The sequence below is a fragment of the Vitis vinifera genome, chromosome 10 (assembly GCF_030704535.1).
Source record: "Vitis vinifera cultivar Pinot Noir 40024 chromosome 10, ASM3070453v1".
Classification (NCBI taxonomy): domain Eukaryota; kingdom Viridiplantae; phylum Streptophyta; class Magnoliopsida; order Vitales; family Vitaceae; genus Vitis; species Vitis vinifera.
Window position 1 is genome coordinate 479,002 of NC_081814.1, and position 23,671 is coordinate 502,672.

Consider the following 23,671-nt stretch of genomic DNA (forward strand, 5'->3'; position numbering starts at 1 on the left):
AGAAAATGATAAAATAGATAAATAATGATTTTAAAATTTTATAAAATCTTGTGTAAATTCTAAGTAAATCATATCTACAACCAACTAGACATAGGTAGGAGAAAAAAAAGTTGTATTTTTTTATAAACATTTCTACTTTAATTAATATTGCTACTCCTTTATTTTTTTCATAATTATTTTAGAAATTCCTTTGGAATAGATTTGGGTTTAATCTTTACCTACAATTATATATGTCATTCAAAGCTATTTAATAAGCTTTTCCTTAGCCCAAAAATTATTTTTTATTTTTCCCTTTCATAAAATCCCTAAAATAAATGAATTAAAAATAGCCAAACAAAAGACTCGATTAACCAATCAAATAATTTTATTTTTTATTTCGGATTTGAAACAAATTTAGGTAGGATAAGTAAAACTTACTTTTGGTCCAAATTTTCATATTGACTTTCCATTGAAGGGTTTTCTTAAATCAATTCTTCCCATTGGTGGAGGGTTTATCAAATAACTACTCGTAGGGCTTCTTAAGGGCTAGCACTAGGGTTAGAAACCAAATTAGGATTTTTTATTATAAATTATGCTAGTCAATCCACTAATCTATGAAAATATACAAAATAATCATATGCGAATATGATTGAATAAGTAACAAATTGATTTGCAAACAATAATAATAACTTACCTTTTCAATCTGCCTATGAGCTCTTGAGTGTTTGAAAAGTTGTCGGGTATGATGAATTCTCAATGATTTTCTTAGAAATGATTGTCAGGTAAGAATTAAAATGTTGATCTATTTATTGATCAATAAAAAAAGATAAATGTAAAGTGCAGCTGCCAACACTCAGAAATAGAAAAGGGAACAACATTTTTTAGGGTTTGGCTTAAACACGACAAAACTTATTTACCTAATAAAAATATATGATAAGTGATAATTAGATAATACAATACATTTCTAATACGTACATTTAGTACTTTGCATCTATATTTATAGAAAATTGACTTATTTTAATTATTTTTGTGTTTACGTGTGTGTGATGAGTGCACGTGCACACGTATACATGTGTATATCCAAATGTTGATACATATGATTGGTGTGCCAAGGGGTGTGTCCGTGTGTATACACGTGTGTGCTTAAATGTGTATAATTGTAATTTGCATGCAAGGGGTGTATGTACATGTATATATATGATTCTATCGTATGAGTGTGATTTGTGTGCAATATATGTCTCTTACATCATAATATTGATGATTTTCTTAGAAATAATGTTCTAATAAAAAATTAAATTTTGAATTATATAAGTTTAGAGAGATAGTTAATAAGTGAAAATTGTTTATGAGGGTTAAACTCGAACATAATAGGGTTTTAAGAAATATTCGTATAGTTATTTATAATTTTCACATGGTAGTTACAAAGTGTGGTAATTTTGAACTTGAATAATAGGTATCGTTAATTACATTTTATCCTTTTTAATTTATTTATTTATTAAGAAAGACTTTTTAACAAATTTGAAGGTAAAATATTGAGTTTTGATAAGGGGAGGGTGAAATATAAAATAAGCCAAAGATTCCGAGAGTAAAGTGTATGTATCGCATAATGTAGTAAACATGTTCACGCAAGAAGTCTCAAATATTGACCAACTCGAAAGTCCATCATGCCCATTCTACACCTAACTTCTATGTGGGTACCAAATTCTAAGCTTGAACCTCCCTTGACCTTGGGCGAATGAAATTGGCATATACCAAGCATCAAACCCACTTGTGCAATGCCCCCTCTAAGTTAGGTGGCCACCAGCCCAGCAGCACCTCTACATCTTCCTCCCATCTACCTAGACCTAGAGACCATGGCACATCAGTACATCACACTCCCCCAACTACCCTGAGAAAACCCACCACCCAAGAGCCCACAGCCCACTTGGGGTCTCACCATTGCTGCCTCCTCCCGGCAGCCTCAGCGGCTCCCTGCTGTCTGCTCCAACATTGCAGCTTGAGCCAGTCAACACAGGAGAGCCGTATTTTTTCATACAGCTGTCCCAAGTTTCAACCGTAGGTGTGCAATTTTGATTTGAAAATTTCAAAGGAGAAGACAGACCCCACTGGGGGAAATCTACACGTTTTTTGGTCTTCAGATTTCAGTGCTTCCCACCAAACTATTCAGTCTTTTTCAGTGGCATCGTTGTCTCCAAGAATAATTGTTCAACCCCATGTATTCTTCCTGTTCCATTAGAAATCAAACTAAAATTTACAACTACTTGGTTGATATTTAGTATTTACTCTAAAAATAGTGATTTTAATTTATTTTTTGTACATCAAACAAAAATATTATAGTATCATTCAGTACCATATCACACATTCGACGTTGGCCTGTAATGGTAGAAATACATCAATTTTGATATGATAAGTAAAAATATGTGACATTTTGTGATTCCCATACTTTTTGGTATTGATATTGAAATTTGAAAATTACATTTTCAATATGGTATGAAGAGAAAGATATTTAAATTTAAATTTTATTTAAAAAATATCATTCTAATAAATAATCTAAATAAATTTTGTTTCATACAAAATGACCAAAATATATTTAAAAAGATTCTACTCAGGTTGTAAGATTTCTAACAACTTTCCTCCAAAAATTTTTAATTATCCTTATATCTTTTACAAAAATCGATTTATAAATACTTTTTTTTAAAATTACCATTATTCAAAAAAATTTATTGGTGAATTTAAACTTTAACTTTTTTCTTTTTTTATATCAATTTACAACTAAAAAATCCCCACGATCACTTAATATATTCAGAAATCTGACTTTAAATGAATCAAAACAAAAAGAAATCAATGATTTCCCTGAACCAAAAATCAACCGTTCATTTATATTAAATAAATAAATAAATAAATTTGGCTTCATGCTAATTTTCTATTTATTCATGATCATAGACAAGGAGGAGAGAAGCCATGAAACGAGCAGCTGTCACTGCTGACAGCTGAAACGACCCCATAAGCCCATACTTTTCTATATAAGCCGTTGCTTCTCTCTGTTTCTCTTGGAAAAGATCGTCCACGGTTCTCGTTTCTTTTCATTTCTTTATTTATTTACCATTCTTTCTTCGTTTTTCTCAACAAATCTTCGCCCACCAACTCCTCTCCTCGTTTCTCTGCTTTTCGTCAGAACCTCTTTCCATTCTCGACCCGTCCGTCAAACCTGAGTTTTCCAAGCCATTTATTGAGTTTCTTTCTTCTTTGTTGTTTTGATTGTTGACTTTGTTTGTGGAGAAATATGATTTCTTCAATTAAACAATCAACTGGGTCTTTCACTCGTTGCGATTTCTTGCCCAGAAGGCAGCGGTGTGTGGCGAAATCGGATGTTGTTTCAGTGCCCAGTTCTGCAAATGTGCAGGGGTTTAAGTGTTCTGCAAAACCCTTGTACATTTGTTCGGTTGAAGGGTTTGGGTCCAGATCAATTGGTTCCAAGTCCAGTAGCGTTTGCAGGGCTTATGAGGCGGAACGATCGCAGCCTTTGGACCTCAACATTGAACTTTCGGACCAGGAGGCGCGATCGGAGGCTGCCCAGAAGCTTAAGATTGGTATTTATTTTGCGACTTGGTGGGCTCTGAATGTGGTGTTCAATATATACAACAAGAAGGTTTTGAACGCTTTTCCTTATCCTTGGCTCACCTCAACTCTGTCGCTCGCAACTGGGTCGCTGATGATGTTGATCTCCTGGGCTGTGAGGATCGCTGAACCGCCCAAGACCGATTTGGACTTCTGGAAAACCCTCTTTCCTGTGAGAAAAATTAAATTCTTCTTTTTAAAGAATTTGGATTTGGGGTTTTTGGCGTTTTGTTTTAGTTCTGATTAGAAAAGGAAATCGAATTTTGATTCTTTTCCATTGTTTCCGATTTTTAAAATAATGGAAAACCCAACTGGTGACGAGCCAAACAATGAAGCCCAGCTGGGTGGAAGTTCTGGTTTTGCCTAAATTTAAAATTCTTGTCTTTTTCCTGAAGTTTTTCCGCAGACAAACAAAGCTTTAGTTTAATTTGAATGGCTTTTGTTGTGTAGGTTGCAGTAGCTCATACAATTGGTCATGTAGCAGCAACTGTTAGCATGTCAAAAGTTGCAGTTTCCTTCACCCACATCATCAAGAGTGGTGAGCCTGCTTTCAGTGTCTTGGTTTCAAGGTTTCTCTTAGGCGAGACCTTTCCGGTGCCGGTCTACTTCTCACTTCTGCCAATTATTGGAGGCTGCGCACTGGCTGCTGTCACTGAACTCAACTTCAATATGACTGGTGAGAAGGATTGATTAATATTAAAGATTGAAATTGATGGTCTCAAAATTCTCTTGATTTTGATGTGATGATCATGATATTTCTTATGGGTTTTTCAAGTTCTGAATTTGTGTTGCTATGTTCTAGGGTTTATGGGGGCTATGATTTCAAATCTGGCATTTGTGTTCCGGAACATATTCTCAAAGAGAGGGATGAAGGGGAAGTCTGTTGGGGGAATGAACTACTATGCCTGTCTTTCCATGTTGTCTCTCTTGATTCTCACACCTTTCGCCATTGCTGTGGAAGGGCCCCAGATGTGGGCGGCTGGCTGGCAAAAAGCTATCTCTCAGATTGGACCAAATTTCATATGGTAAATACAATGACTTGCAATTCTCATCAAATTACTACATTGTTTTACCTGTAAAACTTGTTAGTTTATGTAACGAATCTGTCTTGAATTATTTCAAAGTAAATGCCCTTCAAAGAAGATTTGTTGGTTAGTGAGTATACTGTGGTCCATAGGGGTTCAAATTGTATATGCAATCCAGAGTTAACCCAAGTTGGTGGTCATATTCATCCAATTCATTATATCATTCTTTTTCTTGATGACACTAGTTAGTAGTGAACGGTTATGTTTGATATCATATGCAATTCATCTGAGTTTAGTACGGTTTCTTTTCTTTCCTTCCTTTAATTAACTTCGAATCATTTCTAGTCTTCCAAAAACAAATCAGCATTGCATCTGGTTTCAAATTATAGACCACTGTAAATTGACCACTAATAACCATCTATGTTTCAACTGTTGGCTGAAGATCTATTACCTTCATTAATGTACCTATGTTTGCCAAGCTCATATTCTGTTGTTCTCTTGATGTTTATATGTTGTCTGGAAAGTGGCTTGTATCTTGCCCTCATCTGATTGTTTCATCGAATAGAAGCAGCAATTCTGATGTGATAGTTTTCAATAAACTAGTGGCACTGCTCTATTTTTAGAATTTTGACTTCTTTGATGCCTTACTAACGTGAAGTATGTGTGGTTCTAATTTGTATGTGTAGGTGGGTGGCGGCTCAGAGTGTCTTCTATCACTTGTATAATCAGGTATCATACATGTCCCTGGATCAGATCTCTCCCTTGACGTTTAGCATAGGAAACACGATGAAGCGGATTTCTGTCATAGTCTCCTCCATAATCATCTTCCATACACCTGTTCAACCCATCAATGCCCTTGGAGCTGCCATTGCAATCCTTGGAACGTTTCTCTATTCGCAGGTAAATTCTTATCCCTTTGATTTGAGTTTAACAGCACAGAATTCTCTTATTATTATTATTGTATTTTTTTGGGTGCGGGGACCAAAATGCCTAGTCATAAATGCAGACAACTTGCTCTCTGTTGGCATTATTTCTATGCCATTTGTTTTGTGGCAGCAAAAAGGAAAAAGGAAAACTAAAAATGAAAATGCAGAACAGTGAGCGATAGTAGAGGTCCAAATTAATTATCTTTCTTGACAGCCATTTTTCCCTTGTTACCTTGGGGAGTGTGAGTTCTGCAAGCATTTAGTTTTAAGAGGCATAGATTCAATCATACAACTGATACAAGGCAGGAAAATTTCAATACAATTTACCTTCTTTTACTTGTTTAATTTAATAAAAAAAAATTTGTCCAGCCCAATAATGTAACCATTGCCCTTGCAATATCAGCATTATTGTGCGTACCATGTGGACTCCACAGATACTGAAATTTTGAAGGCAGTGGTACTAGAGTTCCTCGACATGCATATGCTGCCCTATGAAATTAATGCTAATGCAAATTCATGTAACTGTATGGTTGAATGGATAGAGACCCATGTTTCATATTCTGCCTTTCTTTATTCTTATGATCATATGATTATTTTCTCTGCTTAAACTATCTGTTAATGGTTTTCCATATTCATGTTAGAAGAGTTGAAACCCTTCATCCAAATGATAAGGCACCATTTGACAATATGCCTTTTGATGGGGACACCCTCTACTTTTGAACGCAACCTTTGCAAACACTGAATAGACACTGATCACTGGATATGGTGATAGTTGGACTTGGCTGTGGAGGAGTTTAACGTAATACTGTGGGGATGAAAACTCATAGGAAGATGGTGATAGTCGTAAAGGACCTTTGTTCTGTATTTAATTATTAATTTTTGTGGCTTATTTATTTGGACGAGGTTTTAAAACTCATAGGAAGATGCCAGTTTACCAACTGTATTTATAGTGTTTCTTTTCTTTTTGCATACCAAATGATAAAACTTATTTTATGATACCAAATCAGCTCTAGTTGAAGCTTGAATGGCTGCTGATGGAAATATTCATTTCTATTCGTTTTTGAGCAGGCAAAGCAGTGAGGAGACCAAGTAACTTGGAATTTCCCAAGCGATGTAGATGATGAGATAGATACACTGAGGAGTCAATTTGGCTGGAAGCATGGTTATCAGCTGATTCAGCTCTGCGGGTTTTTATCATCAAGATCATAATAATATTTCGGTGAATATCATCGTACAGGCAACTAGGCAGATTATAGTTTTCCTCTCCTCTTCTCCCCTGTTCTCCCCGAAAATGTTTTGTAGTAAATAAAAACACTGTTTGAGACTTGCTGTTTTTTGGAGATAAATAATGAGTTTCTGATTACATGGCTCATTTGAATATAGTTCATCTGTTTTCCCTGCTGATCACAACAAACCTGTAAGAAATCCACCATGGCAGCGCAGCATACAATTGAGCTGGGTGTGTGGGTTGGGATCTTTCCAGTTTTTCCTAGCTGATGTGGTAGTCTTGTTCTTGCTTAATGATTGGAAAGCTGGGAATTTAATCAGCTAAAATTACAGCAGAAATGCAGTGTTGGGGGGATTCATGGGGAGTGGGGAGTGGAAACTAGACTTGTACCAGAACCTTGCCCTTTGGGGAGGCAGAAGAGGTGTTACCCCAATCTCATCAGTAAAGGTCACGGCCCTCTTACCAAACAATATGGTCACCAGCCCTGCAATGGATTTTTCATATCTTAATCTTAACCTTTTGAATAATATATTTCTGAAAAATGGTAGTTGGAAAAGTAATTTGGGATTTATGACAAATGATAAATTATTTGAAAATTTATGTAGTTGTAATAGGAAGTACAGAAATTCAGTGGTTAAATTAAAGCTATTTTTTTAAAATAGATAACCTTTCATTTGATTTTTCACAAAATATTGTAAATTTGGAAATAATTTGTTGATTGTCACGTTTAGACAAAAAAAAAAAGTTTCTTAACAAATGTTTGTATATTTTCAAAATCCCACCCAACAACGATGAATTTCTATTTATGATTGTCTAAATACATATTCAACAAAGTTTGCAATAAAAATGATCTTTTTTGGAAATAAAAAATGCCTCATTATGATTTGTTTTAAAAATATTTACTAATGTATGCCCTTGCCACGTAGTGTAGTGTTGGATATATTTAATAACATACAAAACCAAAAAAATAACAAAGTGGATACGGATGTGATTAAAGGACCAATTTGATAAATATTTTTAAGTAGTTTAGATTTAAAATTTGTTTTTGAAAAATGTTTAATTTCGTGGTAAACTTGACTTAACATTTATAAGTGACTAACAATAAGATGAAATAAATCGATCCTAATTTAATGACAAATTTACTCCAAATGAATAAATAAGTTTAGTTTAGTGGCAAATTTAAAGGTTATTAAGATTCAACTTTTCTTTTTTTTTATTTTTATTTTCTATTTTTTCTTTCTCCCATTTTCCCTCAAAATTTTCAACCTAAACAAAATTAAAAAATATATAAAAGATTACTGTACTTCTAAATTCTCATTTGGTGTGTTTTTGGCCTTGAACCCTTAATAAGCTTCAAGCATTTTATTAAGTTCTATTTTATTTTTAAACATTTTATAAAATGACATTTTTGCATGTATTTTTATTCAAAAATAAAATATTTTAATGAATGTTTGGGCCCAGCGCTGGGCTCCAGTGAGGATTTCGGGTTTCAGTCGGCCCGGCCTGTTTAAAGGCCTGAGAAAAATTGAGATGTTTGATCCAAGTAGAAGTGAAAAGGCAGTCAGCGTCGCCAGAGAAATCAAGGAAGAAGAAAATGAGTAGTCGACCAGTGCCGAGGAGAGAGAGCCCATGGGGAACACCAGAGGGAGAACATCGTCAACCCAAGGCCCATCGCTGCAACGATCGCGCCGAGGATGTTATTCAAGTAAATCACCCTAATTTTTGTTTTGTTTTTCTTTTTTCTTTAATTTTCTCGGCATCCAACCCCAATGAAGTGGCCCATTTTAATTCCCTAATATTGGATTTTATTTGTTATTAAATGTTTGGTAGGTTTTGGTTGATTTTGTAGAAATGGGCTCTGTTGTGTTTGTTTCAGCAGGAAATAATATTAGCAGGGTAGTGTGGTAGTGTGTCTGTCAATGATGATGAACGATGGGGTTGTTTTGAATTTGTGTTAGTGTTTGTTTCCGAGACTTGTTGTTGTTTTTGATAGAAAATTGTATTGTAGACGTCGGAGTCGATTCTAGCTCTTTCATTAACAAAAGGACATTGAGAAATAAAGAGAAGCTGAGGGCTACAATGGATTGGACTAATTGTGAATTTTTTGGGCCTTAAGGGTTTGTCTGACTGGAGTGTTATTATGGTTTTAGATGTAATTGATGGGTGTCTGTCACAAACCCCTTTTGCCATCTATAAATGGCTCTCCTTTGGAATTTTTTCAGGGCAAATTTTCAGTGGTTCAGGGTTGTGGTTGCTGTTGTGTATTACTCTGATTTTGGTGAAATGTTGTTATAAGCAGTATGATCTAAAATCTAGGTTTCTTCCTGAAATTCCTATTTCCACTATTCATTTTTAAATGGAGCTGGCCAAAATGTCAATATATATATATATATATATACTTAACTCTCAAGTCATGCTCTTGAACTTGATCTTAGCATTTGAAGCTTCTTTGTGGCATTTTTTTTTTTTTGGTTCTTTGTAGTGAAGATTTTGATGTCTTGGATTTCACACATTGTTGTCTTATAAAATTTGTAGGCTTGTTTTGAAGGAAACCCATTTAAGACAGTACCAGGTCCTTTCAAGCTCTTCTGGCAGTGCATGCGTTCCAAACCTGGGTATGTCAATTTTATGGGATTAACTAGGTAGACAATCATTCAATTTTTGGATTTATTAGTGGCAGTGTATTCTCATCTTTCTAGCCTTTCTACTAAGAGCACAGTATTACCAGGCCCATAATGGGGTGAACACTTAAACATCATTGATCTAGAAATAAAATCAACTGTTAATCATAAGTTGTTTCCCTCATTAAATGTGGGAATTTTTGTTTTTGATAGGCAATACATATAAATGTGAGAAATGTACGTGACATGGGTAACAAATCATAAGATTTTCTATGCCTTGCACAGCACTGGTTCACTCTTTTCACTGGTTTTTATCATTCACATTACGGATCTTAACTGAATTTTCTATTGTGAATCTTCTATTTCATGTGCAGGGAGGAACCAACTGATCCATTTCACTATCTACAACTAGATCCCCCAAAGCGAGAAGTGCAGCTTGAGTAACTTGTCAGAATAAAAGCTTTAGATTTCATGAATGCCTTATTTTTCATACTAATTTTTTAGTTTGTGACAGAGGAAACTTGTCACTGTTCTATGAGTTGTACTTTTTTCAGTGTTGGATCCTGAAAACACAAGAATAATAGTGTGTTGTTTCTGAATAATATTTTGGGAAGTAAAATGTCGCACTAGCCTATCAAAACAGAAAGTTGAACTTTGTAGTTGTTTGTGATTTTATTCTTTCCCTCTCCTTCCAATGAGATTATTTTATATGCTTCCATCAATTAACAAATCAGTTACTTGGAAAGGCATGATTTTTTTTCATCCTAGCCTCCTAGGTGATTTTTGGTAGCAACTGGTTGGTTGTGATATGTTTGAGACTTGCAGTTAATCTGAACCTTGTCAACTTTTTCTTGAACTGCCATTCAACTTGAATGGTGATGGGGCAGGCCAGAACCCTTGATCTGGAGTAAATCAATCCCTTCATCAGTAAGTAAATTTTTGGTTTTTTATTATTTTCTATTTTCCCGTTTTTGATAGATAATTTTATTTTTATTTTTTTTGCCTTTTTCATCTGGAACCTCCCACAACCTGACCCCAACCTCTTATCACTTGAGTTAGGCTGTAACGGCTTCATTAGCAAATATATTATTTTAAGAAGTTTCTCTTTGTATTTATTACGAATTTTGCTCCTTTATAGGAAAACAGAACAAGATTAAAATCTCAGAGTTTAGAATGCTCCAAAAAGCAGGTTAGCTCTTACTTAAATAATTGTGTGTTTGTCCCATCATTTTGTTGTGTAAAATTTGTGACACCAAATCAGATTTCAAAACCCTAAATTTTCAGGAGTTTATGTACAATTGCATGTTTTGAATGATTGCTGGAATGATTTATTTATGTATTATTTTTATTTCTTTAATTGATTGGATGGAACTGAGGTGCTGTGGGGCCCAGAGGAAAACATTTTTGACTTAATGGGTCATGTAGTTTGGTGGTAGAAATCATTCAATTGTTTTTGTGTAGGGAAGTTTCCTTAATTGACAATATCCATAGGTTCGACGAGGTTGGTCTTTAGCAAATCCGTGTTTCTTGCGCCTTGGACACGAAGAATCCATAGATTATTTACTACTCCATTGTGAAATGGCAAGGGTTTTATGGGAGCTGATTTTTGTACTTTTTAGGGTGTTCGGAATGCTTTTTTCATCGGTTACAGATAGTCTATCTGGTTGACATGGTTCTTTTGTGGGCAAAAAGCGCAAGAAAGTTTGGCAAGCAACCCCTTTGTACTTGTTTTGGGCGATGTGGAAGGCAAGGAATAACATTGCATTTGATAACAAGTTTTTTTTCTATCCAAAAGTTGAAACGCCATTTTGTTTGCCTTTTATGGTTTTAGTCTAAGTTGTTTTTAGATGATTGCTCACTAACCCTAGTAAGTTTTTTTAAATGGTTGGGTATTTGTTAAGGTTCTTATTCTGTACTCGTTTGTTTGAACCTTGGTGGTGAAGGGAGGTTTCATTTCTTGCATACCTTAGGCTGTTTTTCTTGAGGCTCTTTTTACTTTAATTTAAGTCTTTATTTATCAAAAAAATTATATATATTTTCTGCAAATTGAAATGGGCCACCCTTCTTGATCCATGATAGGTTTTGTGGTCAAATATTGGTGATCAGCTGGTGTGCCATACACATCTAATCAGTAAAATAAAAAAATAAAAATACACAATTCCGATAATAAGAATATCTAATCAATGTGATTTTACTAGCCATTTATCCCTTAAGGTAGTCGATTTCAAGATGAGATACATTTTTGGAATTTGTCCAGCTGTCCAAGGGCCATATCTTGTCATTGGGTTATATCACAACTTTAATTGCATGTCTTATGATTGTCAGTTTACCCTAATAGAAGTTTTTCTCAGTTCATAAATATCACTTGTGTGTCTGTTAAATTTGTTTTCTTTCTCATATTTCCATTTTTGTAGGAGTTGTGTTTGTTCCTATGTTTGACTGTTTTTAAGTGAGCATCTTCCCCAATATCAAAGTAAATGCTCCTGCTCTTTTGCTCTTTTGCTCTTCTATTTTTATTCTTTTTATCTTGGAAGTAGCATTATGAGCCCTTGCTTACCTAAGTTTGTTGCTTTTCGTAAAGCATGGACATAGAGTTGACAACATCCACCTTTCTTTTTACCTTCTCCTACAATTATGGCGCTCTCCTGGACTCATGGCATTTAGTTAATTTTTGTGTTACCCTTCTATACTTCCCCATCAAGGTCCCAAAAAATAGATGGGACAGCATCAGAAAAAGAAAATAAGAAGAAAAAATAAAACAATGATTTAAATTAATAAATTACTTTTATATATTATATTAAATTTATTTCATTTATTTTAAATATTATTATTTATAGTATAACCAAATATGATAGAATTATTTTTTTTTCTTTTCCTTACTACTACTTTTGAGGAGTCAAACATATCCTTAGCGTTTCAATCTAGTATTGTGATGATGCCAATGCTAAGCTGCTCTTTTGCCATGTTCGTCTGTGGAAACCCAGTTGGATCATTTGGGGTCCCCACTCACTTCTTTTTTTTTTCCAGCAATCTATGATGGGTATTTGCTTTTGAAAATTATTAGGGCACAGTGCCACTTTGGTGTATCTATTTGGAATGGTTGGAACTTGATTTTGAAAAGTGTTTTTAGTTTTTTTAACACTTAAAAAATTTTATTTTTCAAATATTAAAAAGACTAGAAACACTTCTCAAAATCATTGTCAATCATAAACCCTAAACGCACTTTTAAAACGTGTTTGATGAGGATTTTAGGAAATATTTTTAGTTTTTTTAACACTTAAAATTTTTTATTTTTTAAATATTAAAGATGCTAGAAACGCTTCTTAAAATTACTACTAAGCTCATTCTTCCTTATCCATCAATTAGTGGGTGAAAGTATGTATTTGTTGTCAAGTTAAAGAGTAATGCTCAACTTCATTAACACTGTCTAAGAAGACAATCAATTTAGGTTCTATTTAAAAAGTGTTTTTGAAAAATCATTGTTGAGAACAATTTTTAAAAAACGATTTTTTAGAACAATTTTTTGGAAAATTTTTCATAGAACAATAATGTCTATTTAAGAAATTAAAATATTGATTTCATTGTCCCCTAGCTAATTCAATTTATGATCCCCTGTTAAGGGCCTAATCATTTGAAAGCAGGCACCAGGATTTTATAGCAAACTCCAAAATCAGCCATTGAACAAGGAATTGCTGTGATCAAAGAATCTGCGTGTTTACAGCCTGCCATGCCCTTTTTGTTCTTCTTTTGAGGACCAGCCAAATCTGTATTTTGCTGGAGCTGCTTAATTGTTTGCTATCTTGCCTGAGTCCATAAACACTTCACTATATTAAAGATGAAATCAGTAGTATTGCTCAAATAATGCAAACAGTAATGGAAGCAATAATTTAACTAAAACAGAATCTATATATAGTTATAAAAAGTAGATTGGACATCTATCGGGCCCAACTTGATACAGAGCAGGTAAACTTTATTCGTCAGTTGGTTTCAATATAGTCCGAGCACCCATTGAAGTATATTTATTTGGATGGTATGTAACTTGGGTTTCACAGCCATGAACATGTCTTGTCTTCACAAAGTTTTCTTTCTTTCGCAGTTCCTGCTCTCAATTGTCTCAGTATCATGCCTCATTGAAACCCTGAAACAGAATCTGGGTGGTGATCCTTCTCTATTTCCCAGCAACTTCCTCTTTGGGACTGCATCTTCTTCTTATCAGGTTCTCCCACCTCTTTACATTTTGTTTTCTGAAATCTGTTTCTTGATTATCCTGTCGTCCAAATTACAGTAAACACACCCCATTTCTATGGGTACGTTTTCTTCTTCATATTTTGCAGTTTGAAGGTGCATTTCTGAATGATGGTAAAGGTTTGAACAATTGGGATGTTTTCTCTCATGAACCAGGTGTACTTTTTTGCTTGCATACTATATATATAAACTATGCAATCTTTTTCCCCCACTTTTGAAGAACAAAGAGGCATATGGATTCTTGCAGGTAACATAAGGGATGGCAGTACTGGAGATATTGCTGTGGATCATTATCATCGTTACTTGGTATTTCCATTTAATCTTCTCTCACAAGTTTTTCAATGAGTTGGTAAATACATGAGATTTTATGGTATATTACAATCTTGTACAAGGAGGGACACCAGTACTTGCTCAATAATGCTTACACTGGTTTGGGCCAGCCAAGAATTGAGTACTTCTGTCATCTGCCTTGCACAGCCCTCCAGCCACTCAACCTTTTGCAAATCTTCCCTTTGTTCTTTATACTTTTTGGGTATTTCAAAAGTGAGCTTGAAGCCAAATGTCTTAGATTTCTTAACAATAGGCTAAGTCCATTGCAGAAAGCTTAAAACCCCCAATCAAGCTAATAACAAGTTGGGCCTACTGGGGCCAGTTTTAGGCATAAGCTAAAGTCAAGTTGGGCATCAATACAAGTAGGATGGAGTAATTCTTTTTCTTTAATGTGGGATTTGCTTATAGAAGCTTGTGACGTTTTTGGGTGGTCATCAATGCGACAGGAAGACATAGATCTAATGGTCTCTCTTGGAGTCAACAGCTACCGATTCTCAATTTCATGGGCAAGAATTCTACCCGGTAGGTTCCTTTTCCTTTTTTTTTTCTTTTTTTTTTTTTGGATTAAAATTTCAACTGAAACTCAATCGAGTTTTGGAAACAGAAGGGAGATTTGGAGAAGTGAATGCAGCTGGGATTGACTACTATAACAAGCTCATTGATGCTCTTGTGCTCAAAGGTATTACAACCATTTCACTCAAATCTCTCTAGTTTTCAATGTTGATTTGGTTTTCTGAATTCTGCTAGTTACAGGGTTGGAACCATTTGTAACATTGACTCACTTCGACATTCCCCAAGAACTTGAGGATACATTTGGAGGTTGGCTGAGTCCCAAATTACAGTAAGTACTTTACACTCCATCTAGCCTGCATAGACTCAATGCACATGGACAAGCCACTAGGGTACTAAATTTAACTCCATATATATATATGTCAGGGAGGAGTTTAGATACTATGCAGACATCTGCTTCAAAACCTTTGGAGACAGGGTGAAGTACTGGGTTACCTTCAATGAACCTAACATCCAAGTTACAGCTGGTTACCGTAGTGGCAGCTATCCACCATCTCGCTGCTCGAGCTCTTATGGCAACTGTACCTATGGGGACTCAGAGAAGGAACCCTTTGTTGCAGCCCATAACATCATCCTATCTCATGCTACAGTTGTTGATATATACAGAAGACAATACCAGGTATTAACACAAGTAAACAACCAAGCAACTCAACAGTTGCAGGAAAACAGGAAGTTAAACATTCAGTTAATTCACTGTTGTACAAATCTACTCTAGATTTCTATGAGAAACATTCGTATAATCAATATAAACTCATAAAGGGTAATTTGAAGGAAAAACAAGGAGGTAGCATTGGGATTGTATTGCATGCTAAGTGGATTGAACCCTTCAGCAACTCCACAGCAGACAAGTTAGCTGCTGATAGAGCTCAATCCTTCTTTATGAACTGGTAGGTTTCATCTGTCATCAGCATACATAGATTGCACAATACACAGATAAATGAATTTGCATGAGAAAAGAGATATAACAAGTTCTAACCAAATTATGCAGGTTCTTGGACCCAATTATATTTGGAAGATATCCTGAAGAGATGAATACAATTCTTGGATCCATTTTACCAGAATTTTCATGCAACGATAGGAAGAAACTGAATAAGGCATTAGATTTCATTGGCATCAACCACTACACTAGCTTGTACGCCCAGGACTGCATTTTCTCCTTGTGTGAACCTGGAAAAGGAGCCTCCAGGACAGAAGGATTCTGTCGACAAACTCCAGAAAAGGATGGTGTCTCCATTGGAGAATCAGTAAGTAACCATGCTCATCAACATCATCTCAAGTTAACTTTGTACTCTCAACAAATTGCTGAACCTTCTTGATTGGTGCAGACTGCATTGGCCTGGCTCCATGTTTACCCACAAGGAATGGAGAAAATGGTTACCTATGTAAAAGAGAGATACAGTGGTATACCCATGTTCATTACAGAAAATGGTGTGTAGAGATTTGGAAAGTCCTTTTGATGCATAACTTTCTTGCATGTTCTGATATGTATGTAATGGATCTGGTAGGGTACGTTGATGAGAATGATCCTAATTCCACCATTGAAGAATTTCTTTATGATGTCAAAAGAGTGGAGTACATGGCTGCCTACTTAGATGCACTATCGACAGCTGTAAGGTAAGAATATGTCAACATCCCACGACATGATGATAAAGAACTTAAAGAAATGATAATAGCCATATGAAGTGCTTAAATCAAGTGCTTTTGAAGTGATCAAAAGCACTTGATTTAAGCATCCCATAATTCCACAGGGGGGAATGTTATTTCTAGAGATGATTTGGTTGCTTCTAAAATTTAAGTGTGAGTGTGAGGCACCTTTGTTAGTTCTCAGAGTGTATATTTGGTTATTTTTCTATATGATCAGAAAAGGAGCAGATGTGAGGGGGTATTTTGCCTGGTCCTTGCTTGACAACTTCGAGTGGACATACGGATATACAAAAAGGTTTGGGCTACACCATGTTGATTATGGCACACTGAAGAGAACTCCAAAATTATCAGCTACTTGGTACAAATTATTCATTGCAAGGTACAGCTTAGTCAAAACCCTAATTGTCAAAGAACAATAAAGAATATTGCCAATATTAGAGAATCCCTAATGTTTTTGCCAAATCTTGTATGAAGCTAAAAGAAACAAAAATATGGCTGTAAATGGATTATTGTAATATTATTCGCTTTCATGTTTGATATCATATGCTAGTCATCCATCCTTGTATGCAACTCCATTAGGCTTCAAATCCAAAGGATATGTTTGGCATTATGATTGGGGCCTGCATTTTAGGAGCTTATGACAGCAAAAGCTAAAGGTAAACTTCCGCTCAATGAGATAGGCCAGCCAGAAGTATGGTATTGGATCTTTTAAGCAACTGTGACAAGAGGAACTTACCTCAATTTTGGTGAAGAAAATACTGAAATTTGTACTTGACCCTGATTCTTCTGCCTCCTATCAGCAAAATTATTCCATTTCTCACATCCACCATGGAGATCCAGCCTTGTAAAAGTGCTCTCCATCATCCCAAGAAATCTGGCATGCCTGAAGACCAATAGCAACTCCAGGTTCCTTTCCATGCTGTGCAATCCACTCTGCAACTGCTGTTTCTCTATCATTCTCTGTTGTATATTTTTTCTTGTATTTTCCAAATGGGTTAAGTCCAGGACTTGTGATCTCTGCAATTGCAGCTGGCATGTACATCGAGTCGCCCACTATAGGTGCACCACAGGCAGCCAATTGTGCTCGAATCTGCATCATATGACTACTTGTCAACGGAGGAATAGTTTGAGTCTCCAAATAGCGCAGTTACTGATATACGTAAGAAAAGGATTTCTTTTTTTTCTTCTCCATTCGCCAGCATCTAATTCCATGCATTTTTCACTTGCCTATATATATATATATATAAAAGCATCTAATACCATACTACGAAGCAAACTTAAGGCAGGCTAAAAAAAACCCACTAAAAATCCTGCAATTGTTGCTTTCATGGTGATCAAGCCCCGATCAAGCACCATTCCTAAAACTTGTCAAAAGATTTTTCATTGATCACACCAGCATGTCAACAATAAAAAATATCAAAACAAATTGAAAAGCCCTTACAACTAACTACCACTGCCCCAAAATCATAGGGAAAAAATTAATATTATCGTATAGACATACTCAAATTATAAATGACATAGCTTATTGTTGCAGGAGCAAAAAGAATAACATGGAAAAAAAATGGAAAGAAAAGAATGCAACAAAAATAGTGAAAACAAAGAATGGAGGGCTGAAGAACCTGATGAGTACGACCGGTCAAAAGGTTGATTTTACACTTGAAGGCAGAATTTTTTAAGGGCCACCCTCTGTCCTCAATACAATACTTCTCTTCAATGAGAGTGCTAGGCCAGGGAACCTCCTTGCATTCTAAGACCTCAAGTTGGCACAGGTACCATCCTTTAATGAAATCTGCCTCCAATAGAAGTTTGGAGAGAAACCAAAGTCACATAAAGCCAGATAGAGCTGTTATCTTGATTAACCACTTTAGTTGCAGAATGAATGTCTTTAGTCATTAAACCATAAAGGTAAAACCAGCAGATAGAATATACAGAACAAAATCTAGTTGTAATATCATTTTAGAAAGAGAAATGGGCAACATCGTTTAGCATAAAGATTTTATGTTTGTCTCTGTGAGGCAATCTCATCAAGAGCCTGTAATGAGAATAGAATAGTTTCTTATCAAGTAGCTATAGAAAACTAACTGAGAGCATTATTTGCAAAGAAACTGTCATGAAAAAGTACAGATTTCTCAGGCCTCTATTTATTTGTGTGTTCACTTTGCAAATATTGCCACATAAACCGGGTGGGGTTCAGTTGTGGGATATACTACCATATGATATGTTTGTCTAGATATCAAACTGCAATTGTTTTAAGGAGTAAAAATCAAAGTTTAAGAATCACCAGAATGTTTAATAGATAAGATACCTTCTGAAATAAGTCTTGGAGCAATATTAACCGGACGCATGTAGTGGGTAACTATTCCAATTGGCATAGGAGCAGCAGCAAGGGCTCGATAAAGCTTCTTGACCTTTTTCTCCTGACAATTAAAAAAATAAACAAAATAAGTAAGGAAATAAATATTGAGTCAGGACACACCAGAATAACAAAAAATATTCAATTTATGTGATCATAACTTATATGAGTTGCTTAGCTTCAATACAAAAGGAAGTTATGGAGTTACTCTGATTTTTCCATGAAAAACTGAGCAGTACTCCTTAGTCCTTGCTAAAACAACACTGCAAGTTATTGCCAATCTTGTAAGTACTGTCTATGTCAGTAAGCAAAACAAACATGCCACTACAAATACAATACCAGCCTTCAGTGCAATTATCAATCTGATGGGTAGTCCTCAATGGAGTTGTTAATCCCAAGGCACGAGTGGCAAAAGTTGCACAACTTTCTTCAATGTTGTCTGTTGTTCCTCCTACCTAATGGGCAGAAAAGTAGTGAACAACCAATAGACTAATCACAGTAACACATTATTAAAGGCAATTAATAGTTTTGAGTAGATAACATACTACAAACAAAATTGAATATGAGCATCTCAGCTCTCCAGTTAGGAAATCAACAAGGCCAAGCACTTTCAATACCTCAACAACAGAATCAGACAAACTTTATTGTGCTGCTGAACAGTGAAATATAACATTTCAAACCAACTACTGTCATTATGGTATACAATTATAATTAACCGACAGATACTTCTAACCAAAGGCAGCTAAAGATAAAGCCTTTCTTTCTTTCTTCTTTTTCTGAGACAACATGCTAGTCCTTGAAATGAAGCAATTTCGATCCTTTGATGCTTAGGCTGATGGTGTCAATAATTAATTTTGACTCTCGCCCTAGTCTTGCAATGCTTGTCAATATCAAAACTGAAAAAAGAATGACAAAAAAAATGGACCCCCAGAAATGTACTAATGTCTCTGTCATAAATGAGTCAACCAACTGATCAAATGAGCTCTTCTCATTAATCTCTCTGTTGTATTTCTTTACATGCAATCAAGCAAGTGATGGTTGAAACATTGGACAAGGCAACACAAGACAGACCACCGATTGGAAAGTGGAAAGGAGATATATCATTTCAATACCAAGAATATCAAAGATCATAGTATGCTATTTAAATAGGTGTGTGTGTACACACTACAGGCGGCGTTTGTGTTTTTCATCTTTAGTTTGAATAGGTCTGAATGTCTGAAATTTGTATAGAAATCAACAGGAAAGTGTCATTCAGACTTAAGATTTCAAATAGAAACCAAGATTTTTTACTTTGGAAGGAAAGAAATAGGCTTGCTTTTAGGGGGGGGGGGGGGGGGGGGGGGGTGTTAGATATCTAGAAATTAAAAAATTCTTTTGTCTGTATTTTATGGGGATGGGCGAGAATGTATAGTGGAGAGAGGTTGTTGTCTCTTATAGGATCCCTGGAGTGGATAGCCTCCACATAAGGGCTGGTGGGTTTTTTTTGTTTTTCTCTGTGTTTGTGAGGCTCTAGCTAGATTGTATACTCCCTGTATGCGTGTGGCTTTTTGGCCTCTTATCAATATATTTTGTGCTTACCTATCAAAAAAAAAAAAAAGATTTTTTACTTTTTGTATCCAGAAAAAAATCTGAAAATAAAACTTGAAGTACTTATAATCAATTTTTTTTTTAAAAACCTAAAATATCTAAGGCTTAAGCCTTAACAGCCTCAAGGCTGTGCACCGAGGAAAGTTAGGGCTTAAGCCTCAAGTACACTGTACCAAGGCTTAAGCCTTAAGGCTATTTATTAATCCATCACCTCCTTTTAAAACCCTGAACATATCTTCAATTAAATAAATAAAAAAAAAAAGGGGAAAAGACACAGATCCACTGCCTTGCCAAGCGGCATCAACATCTTTCAAAGAATGAATGGATCATTGACTTACTGATGTCCCAGCTGGTTTGTCCAAAACCACATAAGATTCAGTTACAGCAATAATTCTTGATTTCCAATCAATTTCATAACACCTGAGCAAAATTCAAACATTAGAAAGCACCACAATGGTTGAAAGACATTCATGAGCAACCATCAAACATTTTGTTAATCAATTACCTTGGGAAGCGTTTTGGGTGTACATGCACACGTAAGTATGTTCCAGCTTCAACAAACTCATTAACATCAGTTATCCGGAAAGTCTTCTGTGCTTCTCGTATAGTTTTTCCTTTAATGGAAGGCCTCTTTCTCAGGACTGAAGGTGCCGTTACTTCTTTAAATAAACGAACCTGTTCTGGTGTTGCACTTGGAGGAGGCTCTGGACATACAAGTGCATAATATACAGCTCCAAAATGGATGAGATCTGCAACAAACCTTCAAAGATGGAATTGCATATTCATCATCCATCCTGGTTAGTTGCCAATAATAATTAAAAGAATTAAAGAATCTTATACCAGAGCATCAAGTAAAGACAAAAAGGACACAAAAGAGCATCACCCACAAAGGAGGAAGATCCAAAGCTTTACTGATATAATCTAGAACACACCCTCCTTCTGAAACAACCAAATGCTCAACTCTTGGTGGGCCATTTTGAGAAGGACATGGTAGCAAGCGATGATATTCAGGGTAGCTGCAACAAAATCAGCCAGAGTAAAAACGAAAAGGCCCTCAAAGTAGAACAGAAAGCAATTTACAAATTTGGGTTTGAATGGGAAATTCGTAAGAAAAAGTGATGAATTCAATATTTAGCTGCAAATCACAGAGCTACACCAGAAAGGTGGGACAATTTTCAGATGGAAATGATGCTTTGACGGGGCTCTATAGCTACACCCTCAAATAAGACAAGGGAGAAAACTTTGCATGGGAGAATAAGCCTCTCTTTTCATCTTGCAATATATTTGGTAATGATAAATAGACTTAGGTTATTTGTTGGAAGCAAAGAAATCTCCTAACAAAGAAAAAAATGACATGAAAATCTGTTTTGGGGGATCATACCTCTTCTGTCTCCTAATCTACACTTTACTAAAATTAATTAAAAAGATTGGGGCTTTGACAAGAGTAAATTAGTTATGAACTCAGGTAAAAACAACTTCTATAGCCAAACTATATCTACTCAAGCTCTCAGCAAATTTGTATACAAACCACACATTAGCAATCAAATCAATGACATCAGCTTTTAATGTCAATTGGCATCAGTTCAGAAACTGAATGGAAATGGAACAAAGTGAAAATGTTAGAAAATCTTACAAGATTATAGCAAATTTTATGATGTTCAAAGTTGCAGAAATTAAATTAAATGTTAAAATTTTCAGTAGGCTCCCAAACCTAAACCTTCAACAAGCAGACTAGCATCAACAAGTTCAGGTAGGGAACATGAATTTATTTAGCTCAATTATCAAATACTTGGCGCCCCACCCTTAACATCTAAACAAAGCAATGTAATTTCTCAACATACGAGTGTACTATACATCAATAACAGCTCTTATAGAATTGTAAACCACATAGAGATAATAATAATTTAAAAAAAAAAAAAAAAACAATAAACAGCTGTAGCAAAACAAGTAAAATCCCCAGTCATCTAGCTCTAAAATCAAAAGGCAACAAAACCCAGAACCCAATCACATATACATTCCAAAAGAAACTTACAAAACCATGAAACTGAAGCAAAAAATACAAGAAATCTTAAGTACCCATTAACAGAAGAAGTGTTAGCAGAATCTGATGATGCAGTGAGTTCACGGGTACAGGTTGGATTGTTGGAACACCAAACCACACGCTTGTGCCGCCTACTGAACACATTGCTCGAGGCTAATGTGCGCGCGAGGGCCACAGGAGTCCCGAAACTCCGGCAATTCGAGTTCCACAACGAGGAAACCAAGCCACTGGTGAAGATTGAAGTGAGAATCGCAGTACCCATATTTCACTTGGATTCGGACAGGGTGTTCAGATGGATATTTGTATACCGAGGCTCATTCCGGGTCGGGTTGTCGACCCGTATGTTTATATCCATATAGTTCATAAAATTAACTTAGAACATGTCCAACCGAAACCTCCGTAGCTCCATGCTTACTCTTAGGCTAAGAGGATAAGATAAAAGATAAAATACGTTCATTATAAAATATTATATCATATTAGATAGAAAATTCAAAATATATATCTTTAAATATAATTTTTTACTCGGATATAATATTCTTAAATATTAAATCCAATAAATATTATATCATAAAAATATTATTATTATATTTAGTTTGCCAATGAATAAAAAAATAAAATTGAATACATATTATTTTTTAATATTTAAACTTTATAAATAAAACTTTTTATATTACGCTATTCAATATATAAAAATAATTCAATATATTTAAATAATATTAAATAATACATATATTAATATTATTTTATATTTTATAAATATTTCTTTTTGTTTTTTAACTATAACTTTAATTGTATAATAAAGGGTTTCTATTTTTTAAAATAAGTAATATACAAAATATATAATTGATTCAAAATAAATAAGATATATCCTACCTTTTAACTTAAAAATAACATATTTGATGTAGAAATTATATAAAAAAGAAAACTGATAATATATTTTATGATTTATCTTATCTTATATTTGATTAAATATAAAATATGATAAATAATGAGATAACTTATCATACTTATTATCAACCAAATATGGAATATGATATGTTATTTCTTCTCATATACTATCTCATACCATATCCATTCAACCAAACATCGCCTAAAAATTCAATTATGTAAACCAAATTGTATTAGTTAAAAAGTTTTAATAATTCATCATCCAAGGATTCAAAGAGATAGGGGGCTTACATCGGAGTGAGAACATTTTAATCAAAGTAAAAAAAAATGAAAAATACCATATGATTCAATATAAAGTGAAACAAATTACATCTTGATCTATGAGAAAAAAAAAAAAATCGTAACCTAATATATTGAATGATATCTTGATTGATGAAAAAAAAACATATATCATGATTTAACAGTTGAATAAGTTATATTAGTCTTTTCCTAATACCTTAGTGGACTTTGTGAATATCTTTTATATATATATAATCTAATTTAAGGGTGAGTGAGGTTTGTTATAGTATTTTGAGAGATGGAAATATTATAAAGCTAGTCAATAGATTTGGGCATG

At 34.7% G+C, this 23,671-nt stretch overlaps 3 protein-coding genes across 5 annotated transcripts; 2 read left to right on the forward strand and 1 right to left on the reverse strand.

Annotated features, from left to right (window-relative positions):
* The first annotated feature begins 2,916 nt into the window (after positions 1-2,916).
* LOC100243556 (uncharacterized) lies at positions 2,917-17,375 on the forward strand. Its single transcript, XM_002264642.5, has 20 exons — positions 2,917-3,769; positions 4,048-4,273; positions 4,400-4,622; positions 5,309-5,522; positions 8,338-8,481; positions 8,607-8,672; positions 9,312-9,391; positions 9,772-9,837; positions 13,412-13,613; positions 13,732-13,798; positions 13,890-13,948; positions 14,419-14,494; positions 14,577-14,651; positions 14,726-14,813; positions 14,909-15,161; positions 15,314-15,429; positions 15,531-15,786; positions 15,868-15,970; positions 16,048-16,156; positions 16,404-17,375. The coding sequence occupies exons 1-20, from the start codon at positions 3,263-3,265 to the stop codon at positions 16,603-16,605; spliced, it is 3,132 nt and encodes a 1,043-aa protein (XP_002264678.4). The 5' UTR covers positions 2,917-3,262; the 3' UTR covers positions 16,606-17,375.
* Positions 8,294-10,043, forward strand: LOC100265882 (uncharacterized). Its single transcript, XM_002266150.4, has 3 exons — positions 8,294-8,481; positions 9,312-9,391; positions 9,772-10,043. The coding sequence occupies exons 1-3, from the start codon at positions 8,371-8,373 to the stop codon at positions 9,839-9,841; spliced, it is 261 nt and encodes an 86-aa protein (XP_002266186.1). The 5' UTR covers positions 8,294-8,370; the 3' UTR covers positions 9,842-10,043.
* On the reverse strand, positions 15,344-22,488 carry LOC100248694 (RNA pseudouridine synthase 6, chloroplastic). 3 transcript variants are annotated; one of them, XR_009466684.1, is made up of 10 exons: positions 22,203-22,488; positions 21,014-21,142; positions 20,632-20,886; positions 20,465-20,546; positions 18,879-18,994; positions 18,748-18,802; positions 18,492-18,603; positions 17,806-17,975; positions 16,923-17,276; positions 15,344-15,878 (listed from the first exon to the last, which is right to left on the reverse strand). XR_009466684.1 is itself a non-coding variant. In XM_059739881.1 (9 exons), exons 1-9 carry the CDS (start codon positions 22,427-22,429, stop codon positions 17,004-17,006), a joined length of 1,419 nt encoding a protein of 472 aa, XP_059595864.1. In that variant the 5' UTR covers positions 22,430-22,488; the 3' UTR covers positions 16,519-17,003. The 3 variants fall into 3 exon arrangements, 1 of the variants encoding a protein (XP_059595864.1); XR_009466685.1 differs by having other exon boundaries at positions 15,503-16,149; XM_059739881.1 differs by lacking the exon at positions 15,344-15,878 and having other exon boundaries at positions 16,519-17,276.
* Positions 22,489-23,671: the final 1,183 nt, after the last annotated feature.

Bases quoted from the DNA above. Each gene is read 5' to 3' on its own strand.
- LOC100265882 (XM_002266150.4), top strand. From the start codon at position 8,371: ATGAGTAGTCGACCAGTGCCGAGGAGAGAGAGCCCATGGGGAACACCA. The intron at 8,482-9,311 runs GTAAATCACCCT...TAAAATTTGTAG, and splicing joins GCGCCGAGGATGTTATTCAA to GCTTGTTTTGAAGGAAACCC. The intron at 9,392-9,771 runs GTATGTCAATTT...TTTCATGTGCAG, and splicing joins TGCATGCGTTCCAAACCTGG to GGAGGAACCAACTGATCCAT.
- LOC100248694 (XM_059739881.1), bottom strand. From the start codon at position 22,429: ATGGGTACTGCGATTCTCACTTCAATCTTCACCAGTGGCTTGGTTTCC. The intron at 21,143-22,202 runs GTACTTAAGATT...ATTTTGTTGCAG, and splicing joins AACACTTCTTCTGTTAATGG to CTACCCTGAATATCATCGCT. The intron at 18,995-20,464 runs GTAAGTCAATGA...TCTGCCCATTAG, and splicing joins ACAAACCAGCTGGGACATCA to GTAGGAGGAACAACAGACAA.
- LOC100243556 (XM_002264642.5), top strand. From the start codon at position 3,263: ATGATTTCTTCAATTAAACAATCAACTGGGTCTTTCACTCGTTGCGAT. The intron at 8,482-8,606 runs GTAAATCACCCT...AATGTTTGGTAG, and splicing joins GCGCCGAGGATGTTATTCAA to GTTTTGGTTGATTTTGTAGA. The intron at 14,652-14,725 runs GTATTACAACCA...TGCTAGTTACAG, and splicing joins TGATGCTCTTGTGCTCAAAG to GGTTGGAACCATTTGTAACA.